At 47.8% G+C, this 14844-nt stretch overlaps 3 protein-coding genes across 3 annotated transcripts; all 3 read left to right on the plus strand.

The window, feature by feature from the left end:
* Nucleotides 1-1645: 1645 nt before the first annotated feature.
* Nucleotides 1646-2542, plus strand: PtA15_7A77 (uncharacterized protein; the record flags this gene model as incomplete). The annotated part of the gene is made up of 1 exon (XM_053171422.1): nt 1646-2542. The coding sequence occupies one exon, from the start codon at nt 1646-1648 to the stop codon at nt 2540-2542; it is 897 nt and encodes a 298-aa protein (XP_053021906.1).
* Nucleotides 2543-8416: 5874 nt separating this feature from the next.
* On the plus strand, nt 8417-11482 carry PtA15_7A78 (uncharacterized protein; the record flags this gene model as incomplete). The annotated part of the gene is made up of 4 exons (XM_053171433.1): nt 8417-8588; nt 8670-8723; nt 8794-11252; nt 11342-11482. The coding sequence occupies 4 exons, from the start codon at nt 8417-8419 to the stop codon at nt 11480-11482; spliced, it is 2826 nt and encodes a 941-aa protein (XP_053021907.1).
* Nucleotides 11483-12566: 1084 nt separating this feature from the next.
* Nucleotides 12567-13466, plus strand: PtA15_7A79 (uncharacterized protein; the record flags this gene model as incomplete). Its single annotated transcript, XM_053171443.1, has 4 exons — nt 12567-12700; nt 12814-12927; nt 13000-13081; nt 13176-13466. The coding sequence occupies 4 exons, from the start codon at nt 12567-12569 to the stop codon at nt 13464-13466; spliced, it is 621 nt and encodes a 206-aa protein (XP_053021908.1).
* Nucleotides 13467-14844: the final 1378 nt, after the last annotated feature.

Genomic DNA, 14844 nt, shown 5'->3' on the forward strand with positions numbered 1-14844 from the left:
GGTGTATTCTCAAGACCATATGAGCTTGCTGCATTGGTTGAGTCGGCGTAGGCAGTAACGATGATCAGCTTCAACATTTGCTCTGCGAGTCTGCCTTGTCAGGGTTCTTACAACGAGCTACAACATGGATGTTTGTAAGATATAACAGAAGGTCAGATCGGACGAAACCCCGAGTAAGCGAGCATAGGAGACAAGTACTGCTCTCCACCCGCTCGTCATCCTTCAGGTCTTCCTTCTTCTTGCCCTCATGCGGCAGACTCGGCAAAAGAATGTTCTGCAGCCGTCCATCTTATGTACGAGGCTTCCCGTTGCCAGGCCAATCTGACAACCGGTGATTCTTTCCACAATCGCCGCTGTCCGTACACATTCGTCCCGATTCTGAATGTGGTGCTCCAAGGAATGAGGATATATGTACATATTTACTCAACGTGCAACATCATCTCCTTTGCATCTTGCCGGCGCGCTTGCCGATGGTCAACTCAACGCTCAAAATCATCTCGCAACTTAGTCGCGCGCTTGTCCCTGTGGAGACGTGGCTCGGGGACTCGGTGAGATATGGGTAACAGTGATAGTAATGCAGATAATGTGCCTCCGACGGAGGAGACTATGTATGTCTACTCCGCAGGAGAGAGCCGCAGCCGAGAAGACTGTGACCCAGGTCACAGCAGTCCCGAGAATGCCTTCGGAATCCATATGTCCTGTATGTGTGACAACGTACCAATCATGGGTGTGCACCGTGGTGGCCTGAATGTGGAACAACAGTCCGATACACAGGTTACAGTGGCTCATCTTCTGTAACTCGCTGTTGCCACTTGGTAACTTGGTGTAACTCGCATACAGCAACAGATGTTGTGGAAATGTACATACATATTACTTTAAGCCCGGTCGCCACCAGTTGTGCTGTGCATGCGTCGTCTCATGCTGAACTGTGAGCCACGAACGCCGCCCGGAGTTCTGGTGGGGAGCTTGCGCCAGCTGACTAGCGTGGATGGGATGTGCTTTCTTTGTCTTCAACTTTGGGGGCTCAGGGGTTGCGCCATTGCAATCCTGGTGTTGGTCTAGATCAGTGCGGCCACTCATGGGGCAGCAACCCCCGCCCGGGCCCGCCACGCACCTCGAGCCGATCCAGTTGCCCGGAGGTGGATTGACAGTCTGTACACTTGACTGTGACGTAGGATGTCTTAATTAGTGTGGCTGAAAATGAAGAAGAAGAAATTTTGATTTTCAGCCACACAAGCCCACAAGCTTCCTTGCCATGGCTGTATGTAGGTCTCTGCTGTGTGGCAGCCAGTGGCCTCGAGAGACGCCTGTTTCCTTCCTCCGGAGTCCGAATTTAGACGCAGACATCCGGACCGGCCGATAGAGGGGCTTCTATCTCCCAACCGGAACTCTGCCTGCAAATATAACCAGTCTCATTTGCTTAGCCCATCTTATTATCCCGGTTCCAGTGTCTCTAGCGGATTCTGCCCTTTGAAATCCGAAATTCAAGAGTCTCAACAATCAAGACTATCGGTAAGTCTGCAAGCTGCTTTCACCTCACGTTTGACTGTGTCAAGAATTACGAACTGATGTGTGCATTAGAGTAGATCCTTGACCTGCGAACGCCGAGGAAGCACTCAATAGCACTATCCTTCCTTCGGACAAAATGAACTTCAATTCTGGGCCTGTTCGAAGGAAATCTAAATATCAAAGGTTGAAAGGCTGGCATGCCAAGCGAGCCACTAACAGCTCCGATGCCATCGAGGATTCGGCAGAAACAAGCCAACTACGCGACTGCCTCAATACCAATGGGTCTGGCTCTACTTGTCTCAACGCCTCCACCAGCGCAGCTCTTTCCTCAACCAGCACTGCTCTTCCCTCAGCCAGCACGGTTCTTCCTTCAACCAGCCCTGTCTTTCCTCCCAATAACGCAACCAACACGGGAGCCTCAACCAGCGTTTATCTTGCTCCTAATAGCACAGCCAACACGGGCTCCTCAGCTAGCGGTCCTATTACTCATGCCAACGCGACTACCACCACAGCTCACCCGGGCACATTTGCCACAAATAGTCGTTTAGGCTGGAAGATTGGTCTTGTTGCTCCCTTAATAGTGATCCTGTTTATTATTGGTCTGGTGATCAGACACAAAATGGTCAAAAAACGAAACATGCGGGAGAAATGGCAAGAGGTGGGCATACATCATGATCTGGGCGGAGAGAAACGGCAGCAGGCGGCGCGGGAAAGTCAAAAGGAGACGAAGGGAATCCACCCGAAGGGCACGAGAGAAGATAACCTCCAAGCGCAAGAGATTCTTTCGACCCCTGAACTGGCGAGGAGGAAAGAGCCCTCCCAGCCGGAGATGCTTGGCTTGGAGAGAGGCTGCCAAGTGGACGAAGAGGACAATCGGTCGAGGAAGTCGAGTGTAGCATCTCGGTTCAGCCTACGTTCCTTCTCCCTACGCCCGCCCATGGACATGTCCGTCTTCCAAACGCGCACCGACGCGGCCCTGGATACCATCCAGCTCGAAATCAAGCACCGGGAAAGGATGTCCAAAATGAAGTGAGTGAATTTGATTTCCGGTCCTGAGTGAGCTGACCCTTCCCGATGACTGATCTACTTTCCTCTCTCCCCTCCCAGCCCAGCATCAATGCCTCCTTTCCTTCCTCTCAAGCCCAACAAGTAAACCCTGCATGGCTACCCACTACCCTTCTTTCCTCCAAATTCGACCAGCCACGCGCGCGGAGTTGCAACGCCTCCATCCGCCTCGACAGATCGATGAGGGAACTTCGAACTCACCCACCCGGACATTCCTGCGAATTCGCATCCCATAAATAATCACAAGGGCAGACATCAATTTTGCTCGAGTCACTTGAAAAACGATCTTGGGGTTGTTGTATTTCATTACTTTCATGTTATATATTCAGTCAACATGCACATTCATAATGCCTTTTGTTCTGTAGGTTTCTCTTGTTCTGTTTTTTTGCGTTGTTAACTTGAGTGGGCGCGTCTTAGTACTAGATCTCGTAAATTATCTTGTAATATATGCCCGAAATAAGACTCCATAACTGCCCCAAACCAGCGCTCCGTTTCCCTTTTTTTTGCTTCACACAAACTGCTCTACTCTCCATAAGCACTTCTCTCTTTCTGTGTGTGAATTTGTCGTCGGCACAGGCCATCAATCGTTGTTGTATTGATGTGGGCGCTTACATGTCCATCCTCATCGTCATGTGCATACATTATCAGATTTTAATTTTCGTATTTTGATTTCAATCTTCCATCTCCATCAAGAAGAGCATGGCCCTAAGCTCTGACCCGAACTAACGCCCCGCGGTTCGGGGCATTGGGCCGACCACTAACTTAACACAAGTGCCTCCTGGTGGGAGCGCTGTGGCTGGCGGCGAAGCCGCCCCTCCCGCAGGGAGGGACTTGTGCATTATCCCAAATTTTACGCGGGAGCAGAAAGTTCATTTGGCTGAGAGGTTTTTAAAATTTTTATAGCTCCTCCCCCAGCCTCTCCACCAATATGCCCTATCTGTACCCTATGCTACTTTTCTTTCTCTACAATTTGGTCTACTCAGTTTTTTTCTATCTCAATCTGTTGACCTTTTCAAAAGATCAAAAATGCACAAGTCTTCCAAATGAGGCTCCACTTGTTTGGGACTCCAGGAGTTGTTTTTCTGGCTACAAGATAGATAAGTGGCTCAAATTCCTTGCAAGAACAGAACCTACAGCTCTGTGTATTCAGTTTTTTTATATTAGTTGGGATTTGTAGTGTAGCAGATCCTTTCTGCTCCTGCTTAAATCAAGACATAACTCATAAGCCTCTCCTGCGGAGAGCCCTCCGGGCGGGGTCCCCCGGACCCTCCGCCCGAGAGGCTTTGTTAAGCTAGGGCCGACCATGAAGGCCAAATCGTGGCGAAACTGCGGAGGAGGCCAGGGGATGGCGTGAAGATGCTTTGTTTTACTTTGCTTTTTGCATTTCTATTTATCATTAATGCCATGAAATTCCAGACCCAGCCAGACCATAGCACGGTGGTATTCGAGGCCTTTTTTAGGCCCCTCGAATACCTATTCGTCAAATAGTCGAGTATCCGCGAATATTTGACTGAAAAAAACTCAAAAACCGCCAAAAACGTGAGAAAAAGACATTTGAGGTCTTTACACTTGTTCTGTAATTCCAGAATTATCAATTTCATTTCAGACAGTCATTTGTTTAAATTGAGAACTATTTTCATGCATCTTGGCGTGTATTTGGCGTGTATTATATGTATAATTTTTGATTGTGAGAGGAAAACTTGAAATAAACACAGAAAAAAACCCTAAGAGACTATGTTAATTGAATTATATGCCTTATCAACTAAATTGCCTCGTAACCAAGATTGCATACACATGTTACATTCAACTGAATCACCTGAGAGAGAAAGCCTTTTTACAGCAACTAGATTACCTGACTGAGAGAAAATCCGCTCGCTTGCTGCTGAACTAGCCGGAATTGCAAGGAAGTCCTTGGCTATCATCGAGAGCGTTGGAAGTACGTATTGATTCTCTTTCCACCAATCGATGATGTCTTTCTCAAAAGGTGGTTTGGGCATCTGCAGATAGGAAGAAATTTCATCGGTTGGAGACGCGTTTGATGTCTTCTTGTATTTTTGTAAAGGGTGGAACTGAAGTTTTTCTTTGGTCTTTGTGGAAACCGATTCCTTGGTTTTTGTTTTCTTCTTGACGGCAATCTTTGCTGAGTCATCTTTGAATGTTTCTCGTAAAACCTTTATCGCTTTGTCTTTGAACTCAATCTGAGTGTCTTCATTTGTATTGATAGTGTTGCTGTCAGCATCAACAAGTTGTTGTTTGAATAGAGTGAGCTTGAAACGTGGATCCAAGATAACAGCGAGTATAGAGTGTTTCGAGTGGACTGAATAGTAGCCTTCGAGCTTTTCAACAGCTGCCGTAGCAGCTTCAATCATTACCGATCTTGAGGGGCGGCGGGACTTTGTAAACTTTTTGATTGTTTCGTTGCAGTGGTCCATCAGTGCCTTGTACCACGGGATCACAATTGTGAGAGTCGCATATAATTCGCCTTGGGTGTCAATCAATGCCTGTTGGAACTTCTCCAAGAAAGAATGAATCCACCCGAAAAGGTTCCAATCATCATCATTGATGACTTCCTGTTACATAGATGAAATCTTATATTAGAAACCAAGCTGGTGAAACCAAACAAATCTAAAATGTGAAGGGATTACTGACCAGTTCTTGACCTTTCTTATCATTAGAATCACGCACCGCATCGACAATCTGAGATTTGCCAGAGTTACTTTTACCCTTCTTCTTCGGTTTAGTTTTCTTTTTTTTCCCTTTTGACTGGATCGGTTAGATTTCTTGTAAGAGGAGATAAGGTTGTCGAGAGCTGGTCTTTGAATAAGAGCTAAATCAAGCATATTGAAGGTGGAATTCCAGCGTGTGGCGTTGTTGATGATCGGCCTTGAATCTTTGACATTGTTATCCTTGCAGAGAGCCTGAAATGAGCTATAAACTTGATCGGACAGTTGGATAAGTAAAATAACGGCTCGAAGTTTATTTAAAGAAGGCTCAACAACACGGAGAACATCATTCGCCGCAAGGTTGAGTATGTGGGCGAAACATCTAATGTGAGCTTCAGGAGAGCTCAGCAGTTTGGAGTCTAGGGCAGTCTGGATGAATTTATCATTGTTCAAAGCATTATCCAAAGTGATCGATAAGATGCGCTTTCCGAGATAAGAGAGATCCAGTTTGTCAGTGGATAGATCTTCGTTCTTCTCAGATTCGCTAGTTTGGTGCGCATTGGTATCGGATTCAGAAGTGCTAGATTTTTCATCCAAGGTATCATCAATTTCAATTGCTTTTCTTTTTTTTGAAGTCATGTCACCAAGTTTGTGATGACAAAAGAACTCCTCAAGGATCTGGAGGATTTTTTCGTGGATGTTGGTACCGGTGTGCTTTTCTCGGAAGGGTTTGAAGGCAATAGTGGCTGAGATAGCATTCCAATCTTTCGAGATAAAATGACAAGTAAGCGAGATATAAGGGGTTCCGCCAGCTGAGGACCAGATATCGGTCGTGAAAGAGAAGCGCTCGGATTCTTTCTTCAAGAAGTGAAACATTACAGGTTTACTATCCGCAAAAAGGGCCTTGATTCGCCGAGCAACGGTATGTTCGCCGATGATGGTGATCCCTGGGTCAATTCCTTGGATCATCTTGACGAATTTAGATGCTTTCACTTTTGCATAAGGTATCTGGTCTTCGATGACCCAGTCGATAGAATTTGAGTCGAAATTGGACTGTCGAGAATTGAGCATGATCTGCTGGAGGGGTCCTTTGACTTTAGAAGCTGGCAATGGCTGAGAAGTGGCGGGGCTACCAGAAGTTAAAGGAGTTTCAATACCGTCTTTGGCATTTTTGGATGCTTCCAGGGCAAGTCTCCATTCGCCGGGGTGCTTGCGAGCTATGTGGTTGACAAAATTTGCCTTAGTTGTTTTGTTTGCGACTAGCGAATCACCACAATTTTCGATCAAGCAGGTACGTCTTCCTTTTGAATCGGGTGGACTAAAGAACGAAATAGCTGCCTCTGATTGGTTAACTACTCCGAAGGATTTGCGTCTCTTGAGTGGTAATTCTTGCAAAGATGACTGGTTCAATTGTGGAGCGGCGGCGGGAGCTGGGTTATCTTTTGGCGTATTTGGCGTAGGATTGTTTTCTTTTGCCGCCATTCTGAGACTGCAGCTGCTAGTGTGCTTCCAAACAAAACAATTCCATTATCAGTCATTGGTACACAGGTATTAGAAAAAAAACTCTTACCTTTCAAAGCACCTAGTGGGCAGGCAGTAACCAATGTCGGGCAACAGTCAAAGGTCGTAGGTGATGGGTGGTCTGATGCCGGATATGTGATATCAGCTGCCCCGGTTTGGTGGTTCCAGTTTATGTATATAGTATGTATTTTGGTGCTGCAAAGGGGTCCAGGGGGCCCATTGAGGGCCTAAGAAAGCTCCTCCAGGGCCCAAAAGGCCCCGCATGGTAATAAGAGAAATTATTCGATGTCATTCAAATATTCAAGACAAAATCTGCCCCCCCATTATTTGAGTCGAATCGAATACGAATACGAATACTCGAATCGATTCGATTCAAACTGCTATGGTCTGGACCCAGCAGGTTGTCATAGGGGAGGGCACTGGGATAAAAACCAAAAGGCGGACCACAATTTGTATCCATCCAAGTTCTGGGTGTTGAGCCCGGACGCTCAGCAGGCAGCAGCCGCAATGCGAATTTGGTTGCAACAAAGCCTCAGCCGTAACATCTGATCCAAAGAAGTACGCGTTCCGGTGAGCTGAGGAACGTTCCGGCGTGAATGGCGGGGTGTGACCTTTGAAGGTGCTCGAGAATAGATTTTTGAGACCAAGGTTTTTGCTTGCTCATGATACAAATCCCAATTGGTTGAAGGCAACCGTAGAACGAGATATAATCAAAAAAAAAATGGTACTGTCAAAAGCCAGAGGACATCCCTGACAATGGTGAGCAGAAGGAAATCCAACACGGCCAACTTATTTAGTGGTACTGACCTGTGGTGTGTGGTATGATCTCAAACAGTACTATACATTATGTTCTCACTACTCCTGCGTTATCTGGCTAGCTAACTTGGACGGAGTGTTGAGCGGCCAAAACCGTCCAAAACCGGGAGGCAACGGGTGCCCGATTGCCCAAAACATCACGTGCAACCCAGCAGCACCTATCCTAGCTTAATTCCCTCCCTACTTGGGCAAACAATTGCCGCATTGCGCCAACCCGAGGGTCCTCCAGTAAGAGAGGCCGAAGAGCAGAGCATCTTGGAGAGAGACTTCTGGTAAACTTTATCTTTCTAAGGTTGTCGAATCCCCTTCTCCTGTCTAAATATGAGTCACTGCAAAGATTTTGCCAAGAGCTGCACAAAAATATGCCGCTTTGACAAGCTGTACACTGCAAAAATAACTGTGTCAAATGTGAGCAGTTGACATGCGGCAACTCTGAGGAAGCTTGTGGTGTTACACCACCAGCCTTACTCAAGGTTTGACCCAACCCAAACTTCAATGCCCAGTCACTGTGCACAGTGACTGACAATGGCAGCTTGGCTTGAGTATCCTGCATGTGACCAAGTTATTTTTTCAGTGGTAGTGTGACACAGCCACACTGGCACGAGGCAAACGGGCAAAAATATCTCGTCCCCGGACAGGATTGAACTGTCAACCTCTCGATTCACAGGCGTGTAACAGTCGAACGCGCTAACCAATTGCGCCACGGAGACCTCGATAGATGCCCCGGGGAATTCGAGATATTTATAGTTCTTATTTAGCTAACCCTCGTCTGCTTCTGTCACTGTCAGCCAATCGAGAAAACCCAGCACCAACCACCCCAAGCCGAGACAAACCAACCAACGATGACCAACGAGAACAGCACAGCAACAGAACCAACATCACTGGCAGCAGAAAAACCTACAACCAATGGGGAGGAAACTCGCCCAGAAGAAGAGCAGAAGGACGAGAGTAACGAACTGATTCAGTCGAACAAATACCTCGACGGACTCATCTACCCCCCGCCGGAAATCAGAAGTACGAGACCATTCCCTGCTGATCGAGTTTCAATCCCCAAAGAGGCTCATCGATTTCTTGTTGAAAAAAAAAAAAAAACAGGTATCGTCGATAAGACCGCCGCGTTCATTGCAAAAAATCAGAACCCTAAACTGTGTAAGAAAGAAGTAGAGCATCATCCGATTGATTAGTATTGGCTGACTGTTGTATCCTGTCTGTTTTCCAGTCGAAGATAAAATTAGACAGCGAGAGAAAACAGATTCCAGATTCTCATTCCTGAATCCAGAGGACGCCTACAATCCATACTACCAACATCGGATCGAAATCATCAAGAATGGGGGCGACCCGAGCCAACCAGCAAGCTCATCCAAGACCAATCCGGCCAATCCGGCCACCGGGCCACCCAAGCCAGAAGATGCCGACAGACCACCCGAACCGGTGGCCTTAGACTTCTTGATCGAGTCCAGTCAGATGCCCAAAATCAATACCGTCGATCTCGATATCATCAAACTCACTGCCCTCTTCACCGCCCGACTCGGTCGCAAATTCGTCTCCGATCTCAGCCAACGAGAATCGCGTAACTACCAATTCGACTTCCTCAGACCATCCCACTCCCTCTTCGCCTTCTTCAACAGGCTCGTCGAACAATATACTAGCATCCTCATCCCACAACCCGAGATGATATCACGCTTGGAGAAATTGGCCGGTGGTCCACCCATCGACCGCAAACGACTGGATCTCGAGACCATCAACCAAACTCAGAAGAAGCATACGATCATCGGTAGACGGGCAGTGATGGCCGAAATCGAGACCCGGATCAACTGGGAGAAATACCAAGGCTTGCAGTTACAGAAGCGGACGAGTGAGGAGGAGAAGGAGAAGAAGGAGTTTAATGAGATCGACTGGGAAGATTTCATCGTCGTCAGTACGGTCGAGTTCACAGAGAATGACGAGGTCATCGATCTACCCCCGCCGATGAGTATCAGCGAGGTCGAAAACATGACGATCGCGCAGAAGAAGATGGCTGCGATGGTGATGGAGGGTAAAGATGTCAGCTCACTAACAGAAGAGCAACTGGCCCTGGAGGAATCCGCCGATGATCTGGAAGCCAATCAACTACTCGAAGACGCCAAGCGCTTGGCAGAGGAAGCCAAAGCACAGGCCGCCCACCAAGCAAAAGCCGACGGAACGAAGGATGGCGAGGACGAGGAAACTAAAGCAGCCGAGAGCCACAAGCAGACTGCCGAGATCAAAAAACTGAACCCCACGGGAATGAAGATCCGCAAAGACTACGTACCCAAGGGCAAACAAGCTTCCGCCCAGCAGAACGGAACTGCCGGCGGTAAGCTGATCACCACCCTCTGTCAGATCTGTGGTCAACAGATCAATGTCAACGAGATCTCCGAGCACGTCCGAATCGAACTCCTGGATCCAAGATGGAAGGAGAAGAAGCAAAAGACTGAACTGAACCGAAGCTCTTCGAACATGTTAACGCTCGGCTCGGACGTCTCATCCTCACTCAGAGACTTGGCCAAATCCCGACTGGATATCTTTGAGGAGAACGTGACGGAAGAAGAGAAACAGAGACGAGAGGCAGAACAGAAGAAGCTGAAACAACTGGCCAAGGAGAAGTATACCTGGGACGGTCATCTCAACACCGGCGAGAGAGTTACGAATATCTACCAGACTGGGGCCAACCTGGACGAGCAAATCCAAGCTCTCCATCGATCGAAAGGTTTGACGGGAGAGTCCATGCACTCTGGGCCACAGATCGGTCCCTTGGCCGGTGCGATGCCGCCTCAGCCAACGCCAGCTCAACCCAACCCCGCCCTGCTACAACAACAACGCGCCTTGCAACTCCAGCAACAGCAGATCGACCAGCACATCCTCAACATCACCAGTGGACTGACCGGCTCTGGTGCACCGATCCCGCCCACCTCGATCCATCAACAACCTTCGTTTGCAGGTGGAGCCACACTCTCGGCTGCCCCTCAGCCCGTTTCGTCTCGCCCAGCCCCCATGATCGATCCGGGGAGAGCGGCGATGATGAGCGGCTCGATGCACGCTGACGCCCCTCCGCCGGGTATGATGCCCCCCAACGGACTCGGCCTTCCCTTGGAGGGCACGCCTCCGATCACGGTTACCCCGGCGACTGGGCCTGTCGAGGATGGTGGGGCGGCCAGCTTCCCGGTTTCTGCGGGACTGCCTGGCCGGCCGAATGTGCCGGACTTCGGCGCTGGCATGCCCGGTCCACAGCAGACGGGTGTCCAGCCGGGGGGAGGAGGGGTGAGTCCGGCGGCATTGACGCCGATGGCCGCCCAACTGGCGATCGACAACATCACCAATCAAGTCAGTGGAGGAGGAGCCGGCGGCTTGTCTCGGCCGGCCGACGACGACGGGCCCGAGGGCCAGCCCGGGGCCAAGAAGCTCAAGCTCAGCCCGGTCCCTGGAGAGGACATCTCCCTCGTTATGCCCCCTGCTCCTGTCAGCCTGCCCCCACAGCCGGTCGTCCCTCAACTGTTCACTGAGGAGCAGTGGATCGAAATGCACCCCGAGCCGATCTCTCTGCTCATCAAACTCCCGGAGTATCCCGATAAACCCGAGTGGGGATGCGACGGCAGCGAGCTCGTCTTGGAGGAACTCCCCATCACCCTCTTGGTCGGCGTGCTACGTGATAAACTCTCAGTTGAGCATTTTTTTTTTTTTCGTTGTTGTCGCGCAGGTAATGTGAGAAATAGAAAAAAAAGCTGATTGTTCTTTTTGTTATTGGGTAGCACTTGAAAGGGATTCCAGTCGGGAGACAGCAGATTAAACTGGCCAACAAGATCTTGCCCAACCAGGTCACTCTGGCTTCCTTGAACTTCAAGAACGGAGATAAATTGAACTTGGCTATCAAGGAACAACGCAAAAAATAAAATATATACAAATCCTCAAGCTGGCTCTGCTACTGCTACTACTACTTTTGTTTAGTTAAAACTATATTGGTTTTTTTCTTCTTCTTTTTTTTCTTTTCTTTTAGTCGAAACACCGCCTTTGTTTTTTACACTTCCTTACCCCTTTATTTTATTGTCGAATATTTAGATGGATTAGATAAATAGATCGATAGCTGAAGATCCAATTGGGATCGATCGTGCGTTTTTGCTGGGAAGCAGATAAGAGTATATGAGGAAAGGTGCGGGACAGGGCAATGTTTCCTTGCAGCCAGTTGAATGGAACCCTTCATTTCAGAGCTTGTCAAGCTTATCCAACTGCCGAGTTACTCATGGGATTGTTAGCACTGATACCGTCATTAAAGAGCCGGCCAGAAGTGTGCTCTCCCTTTGTGATTCTTGTTCAACAAACCATGATTGGTTCGATCGCTTTTTCGTGGGTTTCCTACCTGCAGCTTCAAGCCTTTGTACGCCAGGTACATCCATATCTAAGTATTTGGTGTAGATACCTCCAGCGATAGCTGATAGGCTTTCGAGATTTTTGTGCGGCCGCTGGGTGGGGTGGGGGAGGACGAAGTTGATTGGCGGGCGAGGCGCAACACGAAAAACCAACCAAAACCACCCACACCTAGCAGGATGACCACCACCACCACCAACGACTACGACCCCTCCTCATCCCACTCACGGACGACGACGGCCACAAGAGCAACAACAACAACAGCCCAGCAGCCTCTGCCCTCCTCAGCCGGGCTCGACCACGATCAGGCTAGCATCCCATGTGCTTCAGACGAGAACGTGTCAGGCAACCCCATCCTTCATCAAACATCCATATTGCTGTCCTCCTGTTCTGACGCTCGTATCATTTCCCCCCTGGCTTGCCAAAAAAACCGGCCGGTTTCTTAGGTTCCTATTCCTGCCGAATTTGATAGGTCATTCTTTCAGATCAACCCCGGGAAAACCAAAGACAAAGTTCTGATGGATTGATTGATTGATTGGACCTTCCCACCAAAAATGGTCCGAGACAACAGGTTACACACGGATCATCCTGGCAGCAGTCTCATTACACTTCATGTCCTACCACCCGATTTACTGCACGATCGCATACATCATCTCTCAGCTGCTCGATGCCGTCGATGGACAAGTAGCGCGGATGCTGGGACAGACTAGTAAGTTTGGCGCCGTTCTGGATATGGTCACCGATCGGTAAGGACCCCGTTTCTACTCCAGCTTGTGCTAATCTGTTCGACCCTCGATAACTAACCTCTGGAATTATACCCCCACCTTTTGGAATGGATACCCCGGTTCTTATCATGCAGGTGTACAACCAGTTGTCTACTGTGTTTTCTGAGCTCAGTTTATCCTCAATGGGCGATCATGTTTCAGTCTTTGATTGCACTAGACTTTGCCAGTCATTATATTCACATGTATAGGTAAGATCCTTCCTTATCATTCTTCTTCAGAATGGTACCAATCGGTCGCTTACTCATCTTCTTTCTGAATAGCTCAATGGTCGCTGGATCGAAATCACATAAAACCGTCTCAAAGAAGCAAAGTAGAATCTTGCATTCTTATTATACAAATTCAGTGAGCAGTCGACTTATTTTTTGGTAGTAATCACGATCAAAATCTGAATTAATGATTTCCGCTCGATCATCATCACACACCCACCCACGAACAGAATACATTATTCTTATTCTGTGCGGGAAACGAGCTCTTCTTTGTATGTTTATACCTAGCACATTGGTACGACCAGCCCCTCCTGAAAGAGAGCGCATACGACGGAAGCGCATCGAGGACGGCGCGGATGGCCGAGTCGATCACCCTGCCTCAGCTCATCGCCATCTTGACCTTCCCGATCTGCGCCGGCAAACAGATCATCAACGTCGTCCAGTTCTGGAAAGCTAGCAAGAGCATCGTCGAGTCCGACCTCGAAGATCGCTGGAAAGCTCGCCACAAAAAATCCTCCTGATCTCTATCAAAAAAAACATCTTTTCTTCTATCCAAAAGAATTCCAATTACATACGTATAAGCATCATCTTCTTTGTTCTATTGGTTTACTTCGTTTTCAATTCACATCATTTTTTTAGAACCTACTTCTCCCTTCATTCTTTTTTTCTATCTGTCTGATGTAATGAAAACCTCCCTTTCTTTCTCTCTCCCCAATCTGCTCCTTTTTTCCATGATACGGTTCAAGCCTTTCTCTCCATTTTCCTAATCATTTTTTTTTTTTTTGCAAATCAAATATCAAATACAGATCTTCTGATGTATTTCAAGCCTGGTTCATCTTGCTTTGGCCTCCATCCCTCTAACATATCAACGGTGATTATTTGGGTTGACTGTTTGGTCTTGTTTTGCCAAAACTATCCAGGTATATAGGTTACATATTACCATCACTTGTGATTTCATTTTGGTTTTGCAGGTACATATTGGAGGACTTCCCATTGTCTGGATGGCAGGATTTAAAGGGGCAGGGATGTACTTGATTCCACATACAGATCAGTTTTCTAGCTGGGATTAATATTTACACTACCATCTACAGATATGGTTGAACCAATCTTTGAAAACAGGAACTGTATCTTGCCTCCAATCCTACATGGCCACATATTTTTAACTTGAACAGTTTTGAAGTTACAAAGCTTGTGACATCATGCTTCCAAGATTCTGGGATTGATTGTACACTTCTACATCTGTAGTAACTTGTAAGTGCATAGAAGCAGTATTTTCTGCACGTAATCAAATTAACATGCATATTTTTGAACAAGTTCAATGCTGAATTCACAATGGATGCATAATATTTATATTGGTTTGCTTGATGTACAGGAGTTGGAAAAAAACTCAATTTGTTGGAGCAAGCTCAGCAGGGATTTTGCAAGGATGTCCAGCAGCCATCTGGTGGGATAATAAGCTGATTAGTGGATGGCTGCCTGTGCAAGAAACTAGCCTACAAGGCCGCACCACTCGTGTCCCTTTTGGGCAAAAAATGGATGTGAGATAGTGGATCAAAGGAAAAATGGGGTTTGGCTGGGCCCAAGGCCAGTCAGCTCTCACACCAGAATTGGCAGCTTGGGATAAGCCTCTCTGTCAGAAAGGCTGTTTAAGCTCATGGTTGGCCTGGAAAAAATGATCAGAATGATGATTAATCCCACAACCTGTCCCCTCTGAAGACCTGCAGAGTAGGGCTGGGCCCCAAAAACAGAGTCAATGGGTATTGTCTTGGGCCACAATTTTTTTCAATGCTGGTTAGTGTGGCAGTCTAAAGCCCCGCTGCAGGACCCTACTGAGCAAGAATCTTCCACTTTCTGGCAAATTCAAACAAGTTGTTTTTTTCTTTATCACTGTATGCAATC

This window comes from Puccinia triticina, chromosome 7A, assembly GCF_026914185.1.
Source record: "Puccinia triticina chromosome 7A, complete sequence".
NCBI lineage: Eukaryota > Fungi > Basidiomycota > Pucciniomycetes > Pucciniales > Pucciniaceae > Puccinia > Puccinia triticina.